This window comes from Chiloscyllium punctatum, chromosome 10 (genome assembly GCF_047496795.1).
Source record: "Chiloscyllium punctatum isolate Juve2018m chromosome 10, sChiPun1.3, whole genome shotgun sequence".
Lineage (NCBI taxonomy): Eukaryota > Metazoa > Chordata > Chondrichthyes > Orectolobiformes > Hemiscylliidae > Chiloscyllium > Chiloscyllium punctatum.
The window spans coordinates 51,768,218-51,791,542 of record NC_092748.1 but is presented as its reverse complement, the minus strand read 5'-3'; the positions used below and the strand labels follow the sequence as shown (position 1 = coordinate 51,791,542).

The 23,325-nt window shown below is 37.0% G+C and overlaps 1 protein-coding gene across 1 annotated transcript in view; it reads right to left on the bottom strand.

Annotated features, from left to right (window-relative positions):
- ttn.2 (titin, tandem duplicate 2) overlaps positions 1-23,325 on the bottom strand; it is a 346,071-nt gene that overhangs the window by 196,058 nt on the left and 126,688 nt on the right. Inside the window, exons 86-110 of the mRNA XM_072579113.1 lie at positions 22,839-23,120; positions 22,444-22,722; positions 22,003-22,281; positions 21,583-21,861; positions 21,169-21,456; positions 20,701-20,979; positions 19,972-20,253; positions 19,598-19,876; positions 19,215-19,493; positions 18,806-19,084; positions 18,418-18,705; positions 13,277-13,555; positions 12,909-13,187; positions 12,511-12,789; positions 12,055-12,342; positions 11,592-11,879; positions 7,431-7,709; positions 7,063-7,341; positions 6,665-6,943; positions 6,209-6,496; positions 5,746-6,033; positions 5,081-5,371; positions 4,006-4,293; positions 2,502-2,591; positions 145-427 (exon numbers count right to left, since the gene is read on the bottom strand). Of these exons, the coding sequence (XP_072435214.1) occupies positions 145-427; positions 2,502-2,591; positions 4,006-4,293; positions 5,081-5,371; positions 5,746-6,033; positions 6,209-6,496; positions 6,665-6,943; positions 7,063-7,341; positions 7,431-7,709; positions 11,592-11,879; positions 12,055-12,342; positions 12,511-12,789; positions 12,909-13,187; positions 13,277-13,555; positions 18,418-18,705; positions 18,806-19,084; positions 19,215-19,493; positions 19,598-19,876; positions 19,972-20,253; positions 20,701-20,979; positions 21,169-21,456; positions 21,583-21,861; positions 22,003-22,281; positions 22,444-22,722; positions 22,839-23,120 (6,871 nt within the window). The remainder of the gene's footprint in view (positions 1-144; positions 428-2,501; positions 2,592-4,005; positions 4,294-5,080; positions 5,372-5,745; positions 6,034-6,208; positions 6,497-6,664; positions 6,944-7,062; positions 7,342-7,430; positions 7,710-11,591; positions 11,880-12,054; positions 12,343-12,510; positions 12,790-12,908; positions 13,188-13,276; positions 13,556-18,417; positions 18,706-18,805; positions 19,085-19,214; positions 19,494-19,597; positions 19,877-19,971; positions 20,254-20,700; positions 20,980-21,168; positions 21,457-21,582; positions 21,862-22,002; positions 22,282-22,443; positions 22,723-22,838; positions 23,121-23,325) is intronic.

Here is a 23,325-nt window from a genome sequence, read left to right as displayed (position 1 = left end):
TTAAGTTTTATAAATATTCACTTATGTTTTTTTGATAAAAAGGAGAATTAATCTTAAAATGACCAACACTAATTTTGAGTATGACTGCTTAATTCTGATTATGAATCAGAACTTTAACAATCCCACCAAATATAACACACTTACTTCTTCAGTTTAGCTCTGAAGTCAGTTTCAACAATAATTTCTTTCTTCTCCTCGATTTCCAAAGTAACACTACTTTCAATTTCACCAAATTTGTTAGATGCCACACATCTGTACTGTCCAGAGTCAGTTTTTATTGCGTCTTTGATTTCCAATTTGGCCTCTTGTCCTTTTTGCTGTACAATTATTCGGCCCCCATGGTTTATTTGCCTCCATTTTCCTTTCATCCATTTAACATTTGGGATGGGGTCACCACCTACCTTTGCAGTGAATGTTGCAATACTCTCTGAAACACAAAATGTACAAAGTAATTAAAATCAATGCTAACGTCTTCACAATTTGTGCTCTCAATTTTTCCTACCAATCATTTATGAATAAATTCTTTAGAACCACAGAAATGATACAGGAGAGAAGGGAACCATTCAGCCCATCTTGTTCATGTCAACCCAAAGTGACTCAGATGACCTTTTTAATCCCATTGTCCTGCACATGGCCCATAACTCTGCAGCTTGCAGCACTTGAGGTGCAAATCCAGATAGTTTTTAAAAGAGTTCTGGGTCTCTGCCTCCAACATCAGGTCAGGCAGCTAATTCCAGACACCCACTGTCGTCTGCATCTCCATTTATACCTTCTGCCACTTAGTTTGAATCAAAATACCTTGGCTTTGCAACTCTCTGTCAAGAGAAATAATTCCTTCTGTCTACTCTATCTCAACCTCTTACAATTTTGTATACCTCAATCATGCATACAATTCTGGTCACCTTTCTGTAGGAAAGATGCGTTAAACTTGAGAGGGTGCAAAAAAGATTTACAAGGATGTTGCCAGGGTTGGAGGGTTTGAGCTTCAGGAAAAGGCTGAGTAGGATGGCACTTTTTTTTCCCAGGAGCATCAGAGGCTGAGGGGTGACCTTACAGAGGTTTATAAAATCATGAGGGGCATGAATAGGTTAAATAGACAAGTCTTTTTCCTGAGGTGGGTGAGTCCAAAACTAGAGTGCATAGGTTTAAGTTGAGAGGGGAAAGATTCAAAAAGGACATCTCTTTGATGGGATAACTTCTTTATCAGAGGATGGTGCATCTATGGACTGAGATGCCAGAGGAAGTGGTGGAGGTGGGTACAATTACAACCTTTAAAAGGCATTGGATGGATATATAAATAGGTAGGGTTTAGAGGAATATTGACCAAATGCTGAAATGGGACTAGGTCAGATTAGGATACCTGGTCAATGAGGATACATTGGGCTGAAGGGTCTGTTCCCATGCTGTATGACTCTATGTTAACCCTTAGCCTTCTCTGTTCCAGAAAACCAACCCCAAATTCACCAATATCTCCTCATTGCTCCAATACACTAGCTCGGGCATTGTTTCCCTATGTAATTAAGAAATTACATCCACTTCACCTAATGTACGAGGTGATGAGAAACTGAGACAACTTAAGTAGCTGAATTTTGCAGACCTCCTCCAGTATGATGCAGGGAGGTTTGGGGTGCAGTGGTATGGCCACATGACCTTAAGCTTAAGGGAAGGATGCCCTTACCCTGTCCAAACAAGCAGCCCTCAGAGGCATTAATCTACCAGCAGTGCCCTAAAAAACTGAACAGTGGAAGACAGTCCAGAATTTAAAGACCGTTTTACAAAGGGCTACTTTGAAGTGGCCGTAAGGAACTTGGGAGCATCTTAATCTTGGAGCTGTCCTATGTACAAATAGGGCAACCCACTCCAGTATGTCATCCACAAGATGTCACCCCTTCTTCCTGCTGAAGGCAGACATTTTACCCAAAGCAGGCTTAGCCTGCCCCCTGCATGTTATTACTGTGAGGTGGAAGGCTTTAAGCATTCCATTTGCGAGACAGAAACATAGAAACTGGGAGCAGAAGTAGGCCATTTACCCCATGGAGTCTGCTCTGAGACTGGTCCTGAATCTCAACGTCATATTCTCACTCTCAAAATCAGTGTCTAGAAATATATTTATTTCTTCAATATATTCAGGGACTTGGCCTCCAAAATTTCATGTGGTCATGAATTCCACAAATTTCACCTCCTCTGAGTGAAGATGTTCTCTTCATCTCAGTCTGGAGACTATCACTCCCCACCCCCCCCCTCCCCCCACCTTGCTCAAGACCCTTTCTGGTGGAGGTGCCCTGATCAAAAAAACGGGTATGATTACATTTTTTCTCTCTAGAATGAAAATGAATTTACTGTCAGACTAAAATTTAAACTTTAACACCTTCTAGCTAACAGTCCGTGGTTTAGTGTTGTAATTATTTAGCAATATTTACTTTGTCAATTTTTACATACTCCAGAAATGTTTCTTCTTAATTATCAGAATACGTGAGAAGAAATATCAATGCCACACTTACTTTCTGTTACTTTCACACTTTGTGGTTTCTCAATGAAGAAGATCTTGTCTGTCTTTGGTGCAGAAACCACTTTCTTGGGTACAGCTTTTTCTAAACCAGAGCAAGTTAAAAGGAAGTTACATTGTAGCTTTGGTTTTTAATGCCAACATTCTTACTAAGAAACAAGCTGAACATACAAGTGAGAAAACAATGGGTACATAATTGGATTTTTAAAATCAACACCTAAAGTAACTACAATCCAAAGATTATTTTATATTCTGGCCAGGCACTTCAGGACACATTACAGTAGAAACCTGACCTTACCTCAATGCAGTTTCAATTTTGTGCACTGTACATCTGGAATCTGAGTCTGACCTGAGCCTGCAGAGGAGCAGGGAGACACAATTCCTTCCATTTAACTCAGCATGCAGGACAGGTTTGAGTCTGAATTTAGGTGTAGGATTCTATGTTTCACCATTGCCATTAGTGTTAAAAAATGGTAGTGTTTGAACACAAAACTGCATTGAAAACTTTGTAATTTAGTGCAGTTTCAAATAATTGTCATTAATTCAACAATCACGACGACGCAAAGTTTGTGCGGAGTGTGATGCATTTGGTACAGTTTTTTTTTGATCTTCCCGAAATTTGCTAAATATAGCGGTTGTGGGGTGTTTGACTTTATATTTCATCTAATTCAACACCAATTAGTGCTTGACCTAGCCACATGCAGATGGAATGTTTTTATTTTATTTGTTCTTCTAGGGATGGCCAAGATGTAAGTGAGGTTTTTGGAGTAAACCTTCATTATATGCTAACAAATAAGCGTATACCATATGATATTTCTCTGGCAATATGGAAACTACTCTGACATATCCCATGCACAGCCCTACGAAAAATTTACAAACATCCTCCAGCACATGGCACATGTTCAAATTACATCTCAATTGATATATTATTATACGATCATCTGTTTAAGAATGAGTTAACTTTTGTACCACATGCGTGAACCTAAATCAGCACAAACAATATTTAACATTGTGGTCAAAGATATTGGAAAGAAAATAGCAAATGAAGAGCTTTTGGCAGCATTTGAAACACCATAGTGGCAATAAATATAATGGCAACAACGAAGAGTTTAATTATATTTTCATTCTGAGAAATATACAGTTAATTCAATCTGAAACTGCAGATGCTAAAACATGAACCAGAATATTCCATGTCTAGCTCAGCAAGAGTGTCCTGATTCAAGAGGTTGCAAGATCTTTAGAATTTTTGACCAGCAAACAATTACCATTCACAGTGTGCACATGTATGACCAATGCAAGAGCCTGGCTTTGACACTATTAATATGGCTGAGTGGATCACATCATTGATTCAATACTTTAAATAAAAGTAAACACTGCATGAACGTTTCCTTCATGCTGTGAGATTAAGGAAGTTAGATACACTTTACAAAATATGATTAGTAAGAGCTTTTTGCCTTAATATGTTAACAATAACAACCTATTTCACTCCAATCCCATACCTTGGACTGTTATCTTGGCTTTGCAAGAAACAGTTCCAGCTTCATTTGTAGCTTTACATAGGTAGTCACCACTATCTGTTTTAGTGCACGTTTTACATTCTAGGGTAGCTGTACCATCCATAAATGTGAAATTCAGTCTTTCAGATGGCATCATTTCTTTCCTGTCTTTAAACCATTGGATATTAATTGGCTTAGATCCATGGACGTGACAGCTAAGCTGCAATGACTCTCCTTCAGTTAGTGTCATTGGTTTAAGTGGTATGTCGCAGACAGGAGGCTTTAAAAGCTCTAAAACAACAAAATCCATATCAGTATCTAAAATAGAAAACGTGTCCGCATCAAACATAACATCAAAGATTGCTTGGACTATTTATTTTACCCAGTGCATAGCCCCTCCCCCTTTGAGGTTACCCACTGTTGTCTCCCATCATCACATCTTGTCTTTCACCTGGGAGTTTAGCAGTTTGTGTCACAGACTACTTCACAGATACTGTGAATGGCACCTTATCATTTGCCAACAACATAAGCTTTGATGTTGGGCAATATTTTTTCTGGAGGTGTTTAGCACCTTTATACAACATAATGTTTCATCCAGTGACCTGTCTAAGGAAAAACTTGTGCAAAGACAGGAAAGAAGAGAATGAATTACTTTCAAGTAAGATTTGAACTCATACCACTTTAGTCAGAGTTCAACATTATCAGCAGCAGGTAGGATAAAATGTGGCATATCCTCCAAAACAAAACTTGCAACCTCAGAACATAACAAAATGCTAGAAATATTCAAACCAGCTTGCATTTAATTTTTAGTTAAAATTTAACAGCGTTAACGTATCTTCTATAAGAAAACATTGCTAGGAAGATAAGATCTAAATGAAATGTTGATTAAAGACTGACAACTGGTCAGGTTTTACAATGTTGACTAGACATAAGAAGAGTAAAGAATGTCAAATCAAGTCAAGTCTTAAAGAGTGAACAATACATTTCACTGAATAGGCAATAGCATATTTGCCAACATTAGTTTCTGCATGCAGTTACCAAGCACTGTTATATAAACAAAACTGGCTTCATCACTAACCTGTGATCAGTAAAGACACAGTAAACATTGCAGTTCCTGCTTCATTGGATGCTTTACATGTATAAACAGCAGAATCAGTGAGATGTGCTTTCTTAATGTTTAGTACCACTACGTTATTTTTAAATGATAATTCATAATTTTCAGTTTGTAGGATCTCCTGATCATTTTTGAACCAGGTTACAGATATTGGTTGTGAACCAGATAGTCGACCTTCAAGTTTTACAGCGTTTCCTTCTGTATCCTGTATTTTTTCAAGAGGTTTTTTAGTAAAGCTTGGTGGAATTTTACGATCTGTAAACAGGCACAATAAAATGAATCAACATTCCAAACGTCAGATATATGTTTTCACTACTTCAGTGAAGTTACACTTCAGCAAGCAGAATCTATTAAAAACTGAAAACCTCAAAATAATTTTGAAGGTTGATGATGGGTGGTTGAAGTTTGTGAAAATTAAGACCCATTAATATGGATGGAAAATATTTTCAACATGGTCAATGTTACTTTTCACAGTTTTGATTTGTTTTCTAAGTAATTGCCTGTAAGAGAACAATCTCAGATGGCTAGCATAATTAAAACTGAGCAAATCATTAGAAAAAGATCATCACAATGAAGAAATGGATTACTGGGCTAAGAGAAACAGAACAATGACTGATATGAAGGAATACCTTTTACAGTTACTCGTGTTTGCGTTGAGTCCTTTCCAAGATCATTGCTAGCCTCACAAATATACAGACAGGAGTCTCCCTTGTCTGCTTTTAGAATTGTCAGGTGAGGTGTATTTTCCACAAAGGATATCTTGTAATTGATACTTGAACGAATCTCTTTGCCATCCTTCAGCCAAATAACTTTAATTGGGGAAGAGCCTGTGACATGGCATTCAAGTTCTACACTTTGCCCAGTGATAACTTCCATGGATTCTAGTTTTTTGTCAAACACAGGGGCAATTCTTGCCTCTAAAAATATTACAAGAAATAATTATTTTCTGTCATCATATTATTAAGTGTGAAGTAATTGCGTCTAGTAATGATAGTTTAAAGAAGTAGACATTAACGTTTAAATACTACAAAATTAGGATATAAGATAAGGACAAAAAGTAGAAGATAATTAGTAATATTTTACTTAACAAACCTTTCAGAGTTAGTGTTGCACTACATGAAGCATCTCCAACCATGTTGGAGGCTTTGCAAGTGTATTCACCAGCGTGATGCATCTCAGCGTTGAGAATTTTAAGAGTTGCTACATTCCCTATGAAGGACATAATTAGATTTTCTTCACTGCTTAGTTTTACACCATCTTTAAACCAAGAAGTTTCAATAGGTGCTGAACCAGATATGTGACATTCAAATGTCACTGGAAGATGAAGAGTTCCTTTCATTGCCTGAATTTTCTTTGTGAAAGAAGGTGCAATTTTACGTTCTGTAAAACAGATAATTACAGGCTGCATTAATCACACAGCGATCATACAGGATCTTTTGTTTTAACAACATAACATATTTAAAATGTTCAAACAGAAAATTTATAAGATACAAATATATGTCAAGCTGTCAAGAACAGATATCAAATTAATCCATTAAGTAACATCACCTTGGATGGTAAGCATGGCCTTTGATGAGCAGGCCCCTATTTTATTTTCAGCTTTGCATATAAATTCCCCACAGTCACTCAAAGTTGTTTTCTTCAGTTCCAGTCTTGCAACATTGTTCACAAAGTCCATTTTACAATTAGAGGTGGCTCTCAGTTTTGTATCTCCTTTATACCAAGACACTTTAATTTCTGGCGTTCCAACTAGTCTGCACTGAAAAAATCCTGGATCTCCTAATGTTATTTCCAAAGGTTCTAAATGTTGGACAAATGTTGGTGGTTCTAAGATAAAAGCAAGATGTCAGCAATGAAAGATTATGCATATTATATATATAGAAAAGAAAATAACAAAATATTGATGTCAAGTCGGTGACTAATAGAAATTGGTGAGTTTAACAAACCTAATACTTTCACTTCAGCATGACAAATGTCCATTCCAGCATCATTTTCTACTTCACAAGAGTATTTTGCATCATCATCTCCAGTACAGTTGAGAATCTCCAGAATACAAGATGTTTCAGTAGTAGTTAAAATGTGCTTGTCTGACTGGAATATAACTAATCCATTTTTCTTCCAGCTGACTTTGATTTCTGGGGTACCAGTGTACGTGCAGTCTAGACAAACTGACTTCCCCAGTACAACACTACAATCTTTCAACTTTTTCTGGAATACTGCTGGTTCTGGTAAAGACAAAGAAGAAAACAGTTCTCAAAAAGGCATATAGAAGGAAAATGTTGAATTTATTTCTTTAAATTTGTGTTTCACAAACCTTTTACAAACAATTTTGTTGTACAAGAAACTTTGCCAGCTTCATTACTGACTTGGCAGATATAGTCTCCACTCTGGGAAGATTCCACATTTAGTAGCTCCAATATTGCTGTTGAGTCACTTAAAGAAATGTAACATTGCCTTCCTGCAACCAGTTCAGTGGTACCTTTAAACCAGGATACTTTTAATGGAGCAGTTCCTGTAACAACGCTTGTAAATTTCACATTTGAACCAGGTAAAACTTCCTGAGGATCAGGTTTGTGAATGAATGAGGGTGGTTCTAAAGAGTTCAAAGAAAAATAGTAAAATATGACATTAAGCAATAAATTTATCAGAAATGTAAATGTAAAGACAATAATGATTTTTGTTACAAAACAAAATCATTTTTTCTCTTTGCTCACATTTTTTATCCCTCTGCCATCTTCTTTCCTGATAGTAATAGTCCGTGCTAATCTCTACATAATGGCAACTATATCTAGTCCCTCAATCAAGAGATCATTCTTCACACAGAAACCAGAAAGGCTGTCACCAGCAATTTGATAATTTGTTCAAGGCAATAACCAAGGCTAGACCTTTTCCTGACCTAACATCTAAACTGATGTCTCTCAGAAGTGACAGCAAGTGTTCTGGTTAATTTCTTTCCATTTTCTGTCTAAGATCAAGACATCAATATCAGTGTCTCTGCCCCTCTGGAAGAAGCCTGGAAAATTCATGGTTCAAGTTACAGGAATATTGAAATAAGAGCCTGATCTGTCATTCAACTAGAACTTGGCTGTTCTTTCACCCCACTGTAATTTTCCTGCACAATTCACATATCCCTTAATACCTTCCCTTTCCATACATCTATTGATTATGGTTTTGATTATATCTAATGACTGAACTTTCACAGACATCTGGGTAGAGAATTTTGAATATTTGTCATCCTCTGAGTGATGAAATCCTTTCTCAGTTAATTCTAAATGGCCGACCTTTAATTCTAAAATTTATGTCCACTGGTTCTAGATCCCTGTCCCCTCATTCTGTTTGTTTTGTAAGAATTTTGTGTGCTTTAATGAGATCACCTTTCATTCTTCTCAATGTTGGTGAATATAGGCCCCGTATCCTCAAACAAATATCCCACTCTTCCAATGATCAACCTGATGAATCATATCAATTATCTTCACAATTGCTGAACATGTAAGTTAGCTTTCAGTGGCTTATCAACAAAGACTCCAAGGTTTCTTTGCATATTAACACTTTTCATAAATTGTGTTTGTTCTATCAAAATGTGAAAGTATATAGTTTTTGACATTTTACTCCATTGGTGATGCTTTGACCCAGGCCATTAATTGTCCAAATATTCTTTATGTCTCTTTCATCCTCCCCACAACTCTCATTCCCACGTAAACTTTGTGTTATCAGCAAACTTGGAGATATTATATTTGGTCTCCACATCTAAATCATTGACATAGATTGTGTATATCTGGCCACCCAGCCTGTAATATTATGATTCCTTAGCAGTTACAGCCTACCAATCTGGGAATGGCCAAGTTATTTCCATTTTTGTTTGCTAAACGGTTCTCAGTCAGTGCAAGTATGTAATGCTGAATACGAATCCACAAACATACACAAACACAGAAAAAAATTACAGATGAAACTAGAAGAAAGCGTAGGGTCAGAAACAAAAGTCAGACCATGAGTGATAAAAATTACATTGGAAGTACCACAGTAGCTGAGAGCACTGTGGTAAAGGACAAAAGGCAAACCAACTCACATGTGCATAAATTCATTTTGGCATTTGATTCCTTTGAAAGTTTGGGAAGTTGCTGAATTAAATATTAATTCAAGAGTATAAAGGCAGTAGGAGTAGTATACTTAAGAGAGAAATCAGGAGGGCAAAAAGGGGACATGAGATAGCCAGTGATGGAGGATTTGAGCTATAGGGAGAAGTTGAATGGGCTAGGGTTGTTCCCTGGAGCGTCAGATGCTGAGGGGTGACCTTAGAGAGGTTTATAAAATCATGAGGGGCATGGATAGGATAAATAGACAAAGTATTTTCCCTGGGGTCGGGGAGTCCAGAACTAGACGGCATAGGATTAGGGTGAGAGGGGAACGATATAAAAGAGACTTAAGGGGCAACGTTTTCACTCAGAGAGTGGTACATATATGGAATGAGTTGCCAGAGGAAGTGGTTGAGCCTAGTACAATTGCAGCATTTAAAAGGCATCTGGATGGGTATATGAATAGGAAGGGTTTGGAGGGATATGGGCAGGTGCTGGCAGGTGGGACTAGATTGGGTTGGGATATCTGGTCAGCATGGACGAGTTAAACTGAAAAGTTTGTTTCCATACTGTACATCTCTATGACTCTAATAATGTGTATGAAGCATACCTGAGCAAAACTACATTAAATGGATGTAGATTAAAGAACAGGAACTAAACTAAAAATGAGAATTTGAGGGATTACACAGATTGTAGGCTGCTGCACAATGTCTTGAGGTTTGCCTGGTTTCATGAGAATTTATCATTCCTCAGATTTTAATTAAAGTTGAAAGACATTTGAAGAAAAATGGCGTGGGATCAGTGGCATAATCGATTTCCTTTGTTTTCCTTCTTTTAAAAAATGTGCTACTCTCTTCTGTGCGCATACTGGATTACTTTTGGCGCAGGAAATTTGTGTTCAATTGTAACCATATAATTTGGATTAAAGTGGAAATGTGCTTTATTTTAAAAGTTTCACAAAATTATAGTGAACTCAGTGTTGGAATTGATAGATCCTGGCCTTAAAAATGTGCTGCAAAGTTATGGATTTGAGCAATCTGGTTCCGGGCACAGTTCTTAAAAGACTAGAGGGGGGTTTGGATGTTGCTAATTATGATGTAGAAACAAACATTTGTAGATGATTTAAGTTTAAAAAAAAATGCAACCGAAAAGTTTGGAGATGCTGTATGATTAATCTATAATCCTGTAAAAGAAGTTACAGGGCTAGATAAAATAACTTAGATTTAAAGATTCACGTTACGAGATAAGAATGACATTGCGACTTCAAAATCACATCGAAGCTGGTGAGAACCAGAGACAGAGCAAATGTAAAACTGATTGTAGTGACAGTGAATAACTACACTTAGATCAAATGTTCCTGCAGATACCAGTTCCCGGCTTTGGAAGGTGGTGCAGCTCTGTAACAGAGATGGCACTGGAATCAGGTCAGGATTGGACATTTTGTGTATGAAATTGCAACTCTGTGTACCTGACAGGTAGACTGCAAGGAGGATGGTGAGGAGAGGTTGACTGTTGAATTCATTGGGTTCAAATGGCAGGATGAGGACGGGAACGAGAAAGGAGAGCTTCTAATCACCCGACACAAATGGAACATCAAACCAGACCACCTGCCACTACCCCAGGAAAGGTAGTACAGACATTTGCTCTGTACAGACAAAGAGTCCTCAGAAAGGATTTATGCTGATGAAGGCAGCTAAGACTCTGTATAATAATGCACACCATGAATATATCATTTGTGATTGTGTTGAACATTAGAGACATAGCAATACCACTCAGGTGCTCATAAAAGACACCTCCCCCACCAACTGAGGAGGGAAATTGTGGATTTAATATCACAAGCAACTGCAGTGTGGAGGCAAAACCAGTCAACATGAAACCAACCCAGTAGTCTATGCAGTTAAAGGCTGGTACAATTCAACCACATCCCAGAAGGTTTTAAAGACATTTGGAAAATCGTAGGGGAAGACTGAGTTGGTGGATATACACCGATCAGAAACAATCAATCTTAATGCAACAAAAAAATATTTGAGGTGAGCTTGAGCAGTACATAAACCAGTCCACGTATCCAACATGCCTACTATATGTTTTGATTACTTCAGTTATACTTCAGCAAGCAGAATCTATTAAAAACTGAAAACCTCAAAATAATTTTGAAGGTCGATGATGGATGGTTGAAGTTTGTGAAAATTAGGACCCATTAATATGGATGGAAAATATTTTCAACATGGTCAATGTTACTTTTCACAGTTTTGATTTGTTTTCTAAGTAATTGCCTGTAAGAGAACAATCTCAGATGGCTAGCATAATTAAAACTGAGCAAATCATTAGAAAAAGATCATCACAATGAAGAAATGGATTACTGGGCTAAGAGAAACAGAACAATGACTGATATGAAGGAATACCTTTTACAGTTACTCGTGTTTGCGTTGAGTCCTTTCCAAGATCATTGCTAGCCTCACAAATATACAGACAGGAGTCTCCCTTGTCTGCTTTTAGAATTGTCAGGTGAGGTGTATTTTCCACAAAGGATATCTTGTAATTGATACTTGAACGAATCTCTTTGCCATCCTTCAGCCAAATAACTTTAATTGGGGAAGAGCCTGTGACATGGCATTCAAGTTCTACACTTTGCCCAGTGATAACTTCCATGGATTCTAGTTTTTTGTCAAACACAGGGGCAATTCTTGCCTCTAAAAATATTACAAGAAATAATTATTTTCTGTCATCATATTATTAAGTGTGAAGTAATTGCGTCTAGTAATGATAGTTTAAAGAAGTAGACATTAACGTTTAAATACTACAAAATTAGGATATAAGATAAGGACAAAAAGTAGAAGATAATTAGTAATATTTTACTTAACAAACCTTTCAGAGTTAGTGTTGCACTACATGAAGCATCTCCAACCATGTTGGAGGCTTTGCAAGTGTATTCACCAGCGTGATGCATCTCAGCGTTGAGAATTTTAAGAGTTGCTACATTCCCTATGAAGGACATAATTAGATTTTCTTCACTGCTTAGTTTTACACCATCTTTAAACCAAGAAGTTTCAATAGGTGCTGAACCAGATATGTGACATTCAAATGTCACTGGAAGATGAAGAGTTCCTTTCATTGCCTGAATTTTCTTTGTGAAAGAAGGTGCAATTTTACGTTCTGTAAAACAGATAATTACAGGCTGCATTAATCACACAGCGATCATACAGGATCTTTTGTTTTAACAACATAACATATTTAAAATGTTCAAACAGAAAATTTATAAGATACAAATATATGTCAAGCTGTCAAGAATAGATATCAAATTAATCTATTAAGTAACATCACCTTGGATGGTAAGCATGGCCTTTGATGAGCAGGCCCCTATTTTATTTTCAGCTTTGCATATAAATTCCCCACAGTCACTCAAAGTTGTTTTCTTCAGTTCCAGTCTTGCAACATTGTTCACAAAGTCCATTTTACAATTAGAGGTGGCTCTCAGTTTTGTGTCTCCTTTATACCAAGACACTTTAATTTCTGGCGTTCCAACTAGTCTGCACTGAAAAAATCCTGGATCTCCTAATGTTATTTCCAAAGGTTCTACATGTTGGACAAATGTTGGTGGTTCTAAGATAAAAGCAAGATGTCAGCAATGAAAGATTATGCATATTATATATATAGAAAAGAAAATAACAAAATAATGATGTAAAGTCGGTGACTAATAGAAATTGGTGAGTTTAACAAACCTAATACTTTCACTTCAGCATGACAAATGTCCATTCCAGCATCATTTTCTACTTCACAAGAGTATTTTGCATCATCATCTCTAGTACAGTTGAGAATCTCCAGAATACAAGATGTTTCAGTAGTAGTTAAAATGTGCTTGTCTGACTGGAATATAACTAATCCATTTTTCTTCCAGCTGACTTTGATTTCTGGGGTACCAGTGTACGTGCAGTCTAGACAAACTGACTTCCCCAGTACAACACTACAATCTTTCAACTTTTTCTGGAATACTGCTGGTTCTGGTAAAGACAAAGAAGAAAACAGTTCTCAAAAAGGCATATAGAAGGAAAATGTTGAATTTATTTCTTTAAATTTGTGTTTCACAAACCTTTTACAAACAATTTTGTTGTACAAGAAACTTTGCCAGCTTCATTACTGACTTGGCAGATATAGTCTCCACTCTGGGAAGATTCCACATTTAGTAGCTCCAATATTGCTGTTGAGTCACTTAAAGAAATGTAACATTGCCTTCCTGCAACCAGTTCAGTGGTACCTTTAAACCAGGATACTTTTAATGGAGCAGTTCCTGTAACAACGCTTGTAAATTTCACATTTGAACCAGGTAAAACTTCCTGAGGATCAGGTTTGTGAATGAATGAGGGTGGTTCTAAAGAGTTCAAAGAAAAATAGTAAAATATGACATTAAGCAATAAATTTATCAGAAATGTAAATGTAAAGACAATAATGTTTTTTGTTACAAAACAAAATCATTTTTTCTCTTTGCTCACATTTTTTATCCCTCTGCCATCTTCTTTTCTGATAGCAATAGTCTGTGCTAATCTCTACATAATGGCAACTATCTAGTCCCTCAATCAAGAGATCATTCTTCACACAGAAACCAGAAAGGCTGTCACCAGCAATTTGATAATTTGTTCAAGGCAATAGCCAAGGCTTGACCTTTTCCTGACCTAACATCTAAACTGATGTCTCTCAGAAGTGACAGCAAGTGTTCTGGTTAATTTCTTTCCATTTTCTGTCTAAGATCAAGACATCAATATCAGTGTCTCTGCCCCTCTGGAAGAAGCCTGGAAAATTCATGGATCAAGTTATAGGAATATTGAAATAAGAGCCTGATCTGTCATTCAACTAGAACTTGGCTGTTCTTTCACCCCACTGTAATTTTCCTGCACAATTCACATATCCCTTAATACCTTCCCTTTCCATACATCTATTGATTATGGTTTTGACTCTATCTAATGACTGAACTTTCACAGACATCTGGGTAGAGAATTTTGAATATTTGTCATATTCTGAGTGATGAAATCCTTTCTCAGTTAATTCCAAATGGCCGACCTTTAATTCTAAAATTTATGTCCACTGGTTCTAGATCCCTGTCCCCTCATTCTGTTTGTTCTGTAAGAATTTTGTGTGCTTTAATGAGATCACCTTTCATTCTTCTCAACGTTGGTGAATATAGGCCCTGTATACTCAAACAAATATCCCACTCTTCCAATGATCAACCTGATGAATAATATCAATTATCTTCACAATTGCTGAACATGTAAGTTAGCTTTCAGTGGCTTATCAACAAAGACTCCAAGGTTTCTTTGCATATTAACACCTTTCATAAATTGTGTTTGTTCTATCAAAATGTGAAAGTATATAGTTTTTAACATTTTACTCCATTGGTGATGCTTTGACCCAGGCCATTAACTATCCAAATATTCTTTATGTCTCTTTCTTCCTCCTCACAACTCTCATTCCCACGTAAAATTTGTGTTATCAGCAAACTTGGAGATATTATATTTGATCTCCACATCTAAATCATTGACATATATTGTGAATAACTGGCCACCCAGCCTGTAACATTATGATTCCTTAGCAGTTACAGCCTACCAATCTGGGAATGGCCAAGTTATTTCCATTTTTGTTTGCTAAACGGTTCTCAGTCAGTGCAAGTATGTAATGCTGAATACGAATCCACAAACATACACAAACACAGAAAAAAATTACAGATGAAACTAGAAGAAAGCGTAGGGTCAGAAACAAAAGTCAGACCATGAGTGATAAAAATTACATTGGAAGTACCACAGTAGCTGAGAGCACTGTGGTAAAGGACAAAAGGCAAACCAACTCACATGTGCATAAATTCATTTTGGCATTTGATTCCTTTGAAAGTTTGGGAAGTTGCTGAATTAAATATTAATTCAAGAGTATAAAGGCAGTAGGAGTAGTATACTTAAGAGAGAAATCAGGAGGGCAAAAAGGGGACATGAGATAGCCAGTGATGGAGGATTTGAGCTATAGGGAGAAGTTGAATGGGCTAGGGTTGTTTTCACTGGAGCGTCAGATGCTGAGGGGTGACCTTAGAGAGGTTTATAAAATCATGAGGGGCATGGATAGGATAAATAGACAAAGACTTTTCCCTGGTGTTGTGGAGTCCAGAACTAGACGGCATAGGATTAAGGTGAGAGGGGAACGATATAAAAGAGACTTAAGGAGCAACGTTTTCACTCAGAGGGTGGTACATGTATGGAATGAGCTGCCAGAGGAAGTGGTGGAGGCTAGTACAATTGCAGCATTTAAAAGGCATCTGGATGGGTATATGAATAGGAAGGGTTTGGAGGGATATGGGCAGGTGCTGGCAGGTGGGACTAGATTGGGTTGGGATATCTGGTCGGCATGGACGAGTTAAACTGAAAAGTTTGTTTCCATACTGTACATCTCTATGACTCTAATAATGTGTATGAAGCATACCTGAGCAAAACTACATTAAATGGATGTAGATTAAAGAACAGGATCTAAACTAAAAATGAGAATTGGAGGGAATGCACAGATTGTAGGCTGCTGCACAATGTCTTGAGGTTTGCCTGGCTTCATGAGAATTTATCATTCCTCAGATTTTAATTAAAGTTGAAAGACATTTGAAGAAAAATGGAGTGGGATCAGTGACATAATCGATTTGTTTTGTTTTCCTTCCTTTAAAAAATGTGCTAATCTCTTCTGTGCGCATACTGGATTACTTTTGGCGCATGAAATTTGTGTTCAATTTGTAACTATATAATTTGGATTTAAGGGGAAATGTGCTTTATTTTAAAAGTTTCACAAAATTATAATGAATTCAGTGTTGGAATTGATAGATCCTGGCATTAAAAATGTGCTGCAAATTTGTATGGATTTGAGGAATCTGGTTCCTGGCACAGTTCTTAAAAGACTAGAGAGGGCTTTGGATGTTACTAATTATGATGTAGAAACAAACATTTGTGAGTGACTTAAGTAAAAAAAAGGCAACTGAAAAGTTTGGAGGTGCTGTATGATTAATCTAAAATCCTGTAAAAAAAGGTACAGGGCTAGATAAAATAACCTTGATTTAAAGATTCATGTTACGAGATAAGAATGACAGTGCGACTTCAAAATCACTTCCAAGCTGGTCAGAACCAGAGGTAGAACAAATGTACAGCTGATTGCAGTGACAGTGAATAACTACACTTAGATCAAATGTTCCTGCAGATACCAGTTCCCGGCTTTGGAAGGTGGTGAAACAGAGATGGCACCCGAATCAGGTCAGGATTGGACATTCTGAGTATGAAATTGTAACTATGTGTACCTGACAGGTGGACTGCAAGGAGGATGGTGAGGAGAGGGTGACTGTTGAATTCATTGGGTTCAAATGGCAGGATGAGGAATGGAACAAGAATGGAGAGCTTCTAGTCACCCGACACAAAGGGAACATCAAATCAGACCACCTGCCACTACCCCAGGAAAGGTAGTACAGACATTTGCTCTGTACAGTCAAAGAGTCCTCAGAAGGGATTTCTGCTGATGAAGGCAGCTATGACTCTGTAAGTAATGTGCACCATTAGAACACCATTTGTGATTGTGTTGAACATTAGAGACATAGCAATACCACTCAGGTGCTCATAAAAGACACCTCCTTCCCACCCAGAGCACTATTTTAGTGAAATAAATGGAACACTCTGACGGGAGTAGGGCATACTGGTAGCTCTACAACAGTGTCCCCCCACCCTCCAACTGAGGAGGGAAATTGTGGATTTAATATCTCAAGCAACTGCAGTGTGGAGGAAAAACCAGTCAACATGAAACCAACCCAGTAGTCTATGTGTTTAAAGGCTGGTACGAGCCACCACATCCCAGAAGTTTTTAGAGACATTTGGAAAATCGCAGGGTAAGATTGAGTTGGTGGATATACACCGATCAGAAACAATCAATCTTAATGCTACAAAAGAAATTTGAGGTGAGCTTGAGCAGTACCTAAACCAATCTGCGCATCCAACATGCCCACTACCCATTTCAATAACGTCAATGCAGGGCTAGATAACCCACAGGGCCTGTTACACTCTCCATCAGGAAATGGGGCACATCAAGGATCAGGTCAAGGAAATCCAAGACACAACTTGGTGGGAGGATATCTAGAACTGGGGCTGAAATGTACAACGCCGCCTCAGATCATTCTATTGCCCATGATTTGGTGGTGCAGTCAGAAGTGGCGATGAACTTGATTTGCCTTCCACGCAAAATTTGAAGGTAAAAGAAGAGTAAGGACTTGGCTGAAATTGTAAAGAAAACTGAAACAGCATCCCTAAGGAATGTCGCAACTAATTGGGAGAAACTAATGCAGGAATAGTTTGGTTTATTTTGCATCAGTTGCTCACAGCTCCAGTCCTACCAGAGGCAAATAGTTCCAATTTATGGTCATCAGAGGCAGAAGTTTTAGTAGAATCTGAAACTTAGGGATCTTGGAGGCTCCTGTGTCAACCACAGACAGAAGTTTGGAAGGTATGGATTTCTTGAGCCAAACATTAGCCAAGGACCACACAGGGAGGATTGTCTGGGGAGACTGATGAATGGGCATAAAGGGGTAATGGTGTAAAGAGCTAAGCTGGTAACCTCTGACAGAAGTTTGTCTGAGAGGGACAGAGAGTCACATGAAATAGTTTATCAAGGGAAGACACGATCGACAGGGTGAAGTCAAGAAAGGCAAAGATTTTAAAGGCAATATGATTAAAGAAAGGTGGGAGAGACTGAAAGAGAGAAAGCATGTTTTAGATGTAATGTTCTAGAGTTAACTAATATTAGAAGCAAGAGTGTTCTGACCTGAATTGGCCAGACTTAAGATATGGAGATGTCTATGTTTATTGGGGAGTCCTCAAAGGCTGGACAGGTTTAAAATATTTGAAGAGATAACCTTGCTGCGACTGAATAGAAAGCTGAGGATATCTCGGCCTGAGTACATCCATGGAGTATAGGAAGGAATATGATTTAAGACACTGGCTGAGATTAAAAGTTCTTTATCCTTTTAGTACCTTTTATATAACTGACTGCTTAAAATGGAGAGCATTAGTTAGTATTCACGTCATTTGATTTCAATTTTACTCTCGTGGCTACATGCTTAAGAAAATACCTAGGTTTTCAGACTCTTAAAAAATAAATATTGCTCTGAATTGAGATAATAACAATATAAAGAGTGAGGAAAATACCAAAAGCTTCATTGAGAAAACAAAAACTGACCTTTCACAGTCAAGACACCACTGCATTCATCGGTTCCTGCAGCATTTATTGCTTTACATGTATAATTACCAGCATCTGTCAGTTCCAAAGTACTTATTTTCAAACCACATGTATTATCTCCGAAGGTGAGTTGATATTTTGCTCCATGTGTGATCTCCTGTTTGTCTTTGAACCAAGCCAAAGTGATAGGAGGTGATCCAGACACTTTGCAATCCATCTGGATGGGAGAGGCCAGGATTCCATCCACTTTCTTTAATTTTCTTGTAAATTTTGGAGGAATAATTCGATCTGTTTGAGTTACACCAAAACCATAATTAGAAAAAGATTTATTCACAAGCAGTTAAGAAATCCTGAAAAAATATGAAATAGAAAAAGGACTAAACCAGACCTAGTACGCTGACTGATGCTTTGCAGCTGCTACTACCAACATTATTCTGGACTTCAAATGTGTATTGACCACTGTCAGCCTTCTCTGCAGACAGAATCTTTAGGTTGGAAATTCCATTTATAAAACTGATCTGATACTTTCTACCAGATGCTAACTCATGACCGTCTTTCAGCCATTTCACTCTTAGTTCAGGTGTGCCTCTAACAATGCATTCCAAAGTTGCTGGATCTCCAGCACTCACACTGACAGATTCCGCTTTTTCCACTATTGTGGCAGGTTCTAAATTGAAAGAAAGTCTTTTTACAAAAAAGCATTCGACATACAGAAAAAAATAAAATTATATCGAGCAATGCTCTTAAGTATGAACCAAATTCTAGAAATAACAAAAAAGCTGACATCAGGCACTAACCCAGAAGTGACACTACAGCAGTGCATTCTTGCATTCCAGCATCATTTTTAATTTGACAAACATACTTTCCAGCATGACCTGCTTCCATTTTTGCAATATGCAAAGTTACAGTATTTTGTTCATAGCTAGTTGTCATATACTCATCGACTTTCACTTCTTCCTTCTCCTTGATCCATGTTACATGAATTGGTTCTGAGCCTTTAATAGTAGCTTGTAAAGTTATAGATTCTCCAAGCACAGAAGAAATGTTTGAAAGTTTCTTCACAAATACTGGTGGCTCTGGAGAATTAAATAGATGTTCTTTACTTGTGAGGCACAAACTGAAAAATTCTTTTCCAAAAATTGTCACAGTAGGAAAAGTCAAATTTGGAAAATTTACAAACCTTTTAGATTTAATGTGCCAATGCAAGTGTCACCTCCCACATCGTTCTTGACGACGCACATGTATTCGCCTATATCTGGTGTTTCAACTTTCAGAATATGAATACTTGCTACATGATTTTCATAAGTAACTTTGTACTTATTACTTGCTCGGATTTGCCTTTTGTCTTTGTACCAGGTAATTTCAAAAGGAGGCGTACCACTGATTTCGCACTGCTGTATGACATCAGAGCCTTTTACGACATTAATAGTCTCAAGTGTTTTAATGAAAACTGGAGGCTCTGTAGGAAGATTATAATTTGTCTCACTTATGCATTCATGATGAAAAGATACTCATTTTGGAATAATTTTTAAGCACTACATGAAAGCAACCTACCTTTGACAGTAAAAGCGACATTGCAACTTGCACTGCCAGCTGCATTTTGAGCTTCACAAATGTAATCACCACTATCTTCCAGATCAGCATGAATGATTTCAAGGACTGCAACAGACTTATCAAAACGCATTTTGTATTTGTTATCAGCACTAATTTCAAGGTCATTCTTGAACCACGAAACCTTGATTTCAGGTGTGCCTGTCACTTTGCACTCAAAGTGTGCTGATTCACCCTTCTTCAGTACTTTGGATGGCTCTGGCTTCTGAATGAAGGATGGGGGCTCTAGGATATCAAAACAGAGGACATTTAGTGGTAAGCTTATAAGAATAATACCACTTGGAATATTTGGAATTGTGAAACATTTGAAAAGAAATAGAATATTGAAAAAAGATCAGCAAGAGCGTGTTTACAAAGGCAAATATGAATCAAAGATAATTTTAGTGTAACATGTAATGAAAACATTCAATAGGATTGGTTCAATGAAGAGTATAAGACAAAACATTCTTGAAATCATGAAGAGTATAAGAAGCTAATGTAAAATGGATGTGATAAAGAGTGCAAGATTATCACATATGTTTGACATCTGAAGAACACAAGATGTTAACAGTGCAAAGTACAAGAAAGAAGACCTGTATATGCTGAAAATATTCAGCAACTTAAAGACATTAACAAGTGAAATTCAAATCAGATGCTGCTATTATATCCCGACACCACATAAAAATTGCACACCTGTAACGAATAACTTTGCTGTGCATGTATTTGTGCCAACATCATTCGTGACGTGACAAGTATAATATCCTGTACTGGAATGTTTTACTGAATATAGTTGTAGAGAACTGGATGAACCTTCTGCTGTAATACAACACGTAGCATCAGAGATTAACTCCTTGTCATCCTTAAACCATTTGAAAGACAGGGGTGGTGTTCCTTTCACATCACTCTTGAATTGCACTGCAGAATTGGGGGGGACCTCCTGTGACTTTGGTTTTACTATAAATCTTGGTGGCTCTAAAATTCATTGAAGAAAAAAAAATATTTGTTGCAAGGAAGAGCACATAAAGATTCATCAACTTTTGCATTATAAAATATGCAACTAGAAAGTTTTCTGAGCAAAAGTCTGTTAAGATTAAATTATAATACAAGTGATGTTCTTCATATTAAGAAATGAAGAGAAAACACAAAGACTTTATTTCAAACCTTTCACAACAAGTGTGGCACTGCACTCATCACTTCCTGCTACATTTGTTACTCTGCAAGTATAAATTCCACCATCTGCGATTTCTAGTTGATTCATCTCCAAAGCTGAGGAATTATCTTGCTGTGATATTTTATATTTGTTGCTATCTGATATCTCCTTTCCATCTTTATACCAATGAATGCTCATCGGAAGAGAGCCAGATACTTTGCACTCCATGGATATGGAAGACCCTAATGCCATGCCCATATCCTTTAACTTTTTCGTAAATGTTGGAGCAATTTGTTGATCTGTACAATATAGAGCACAACCTGTAAGCATAACTGTGAAAGTAGCCTAGAATTCCAAGCCTAATTTCATGCTTTAACTGCATTTCTACTCACATCCATATCTGTTAACACAGTATAAATACTGACCTAATACAGTCAAGAAAGCTTTGCAGCTGTCGACTCCATATTCATTCTGGACCTCAAAGGTATATTCACCACTGCTCGACTTCTCTACTGACAGAATGGTCATACAGGCTACATTTTTCTCAAAACTCAATTTGCAATTTCTGCTGGATATAACTTCCTTTCCGCCTTTGAACCATTTAACTTTTAGATTTGGTGTACCAGCTACAGTACATTCCAAATTTGCTGGATCTTTCACAGTCACACTGTGTGACTTTGCTCGCTCAACAATTTTTGCAGGTTCTGTTAAGAAAAAATAGTGGGCTGAGTAACATTCAATTGTTTTATGCATTTTTCAATTGCACAAAAAGTAATAAATTTAAACTTAGCAGCAACTGACTTCAATATGTTAGTTAATCATATTTACAAATGCTTCCTACCAACCTGTGACTGCCAACTTGGCAAAACATTTCTCAATTCCTGCATCATTTTTAGCCTGACACATGTATTTCCCACCATGCTTTGCTTCACCAGCTTTAATTTGCAGAGTGGCAATATTGTTTTCAAAAGAAATTGCTAGATTATCATCTTCTTTGATATCATCATTATCTTTCATCCAGCTTATAGATAAAGGATGTGATCCTTTTACATGACATTGAAATGTAGCAGGATTTCCAGCCACTACTATAATATTTTCAATCTTCTTTATAAATGAAGGGGGCTCTGGTTTAAAATAAATATAGGCAGAAAAATATGAATTACTTCCTGTTTTCTCCCATGAAGGTAAAAGAGCAATGTGTAATAGCAAATGTTTTTTGAAATATTTTGGAACTAACTATGTCAACATTACAAGTAAAAATACTTTTCAATCACAATGTAACTAACCTTTCAAGCTGACATCACAACTGCAGGAGCAGCTTCCCACATCATTAGTTACAGTGCATTTATATTCACCAACAAATGAAGGACCAATCTTCAACATATGAAGACTAATTAGATAGTTCTCAATGACCATCTTATATTTTTCACTAGATCGAATCTGTTTATTGTCCTTGTACCACATAACTTTAAAGGGAGCAGAACCAGCCACCTCACATTCAAGGGTGACACCACTGTTTCTTACTACCTCAGCAGATTGAAGTTTCCGCCTAAAACTGGGAGGCTCTATAAAGTAATCACAATAAAGTCCAAATCAACCAAAGCATAGAAATAATAGAAGCTTTGCACAAGAAAATTAAAATATGTATTATGCTACCAAATTACAAAGACAATTTACAGACCTTTTACTTCAACCTCAGTGCTGCTGCTGTCACTACCAGCTTCATTCCTCGCTTCACAGACGTAGCATGTACTGTCATCCAAACTAACATTAATAATCTCAAGAACTGCCACAGAACCATCAAATGTCATTGTACATTTATCACTGGCTATAAGTTCATGACCACCTTTGTACCAAGTAACTTTGATTTTTGGTGTGCCAGTTATAATGCACTCAAAACGTGCTGTGTCTCCTTTCTTTATTATCGTTGATGGATTTAGCTTTCTAATGAAGCTTGGAGGTTCTAGAAGTCAAAATGTTATAAATGTCAGTATAAATCTAAAAGGATAACTAAAAGCAATTCAAACTAACAGTCAAATATAAATAATGATCAATAATGCATATACAATCAAAATTTGCCAACTTAATGAAACTGATTCGTATTCAATTGTAGCTCTGTTAATGGTAAAGAAAACAATTTCTTTTTTCATATGCTTTCAACATTTTTT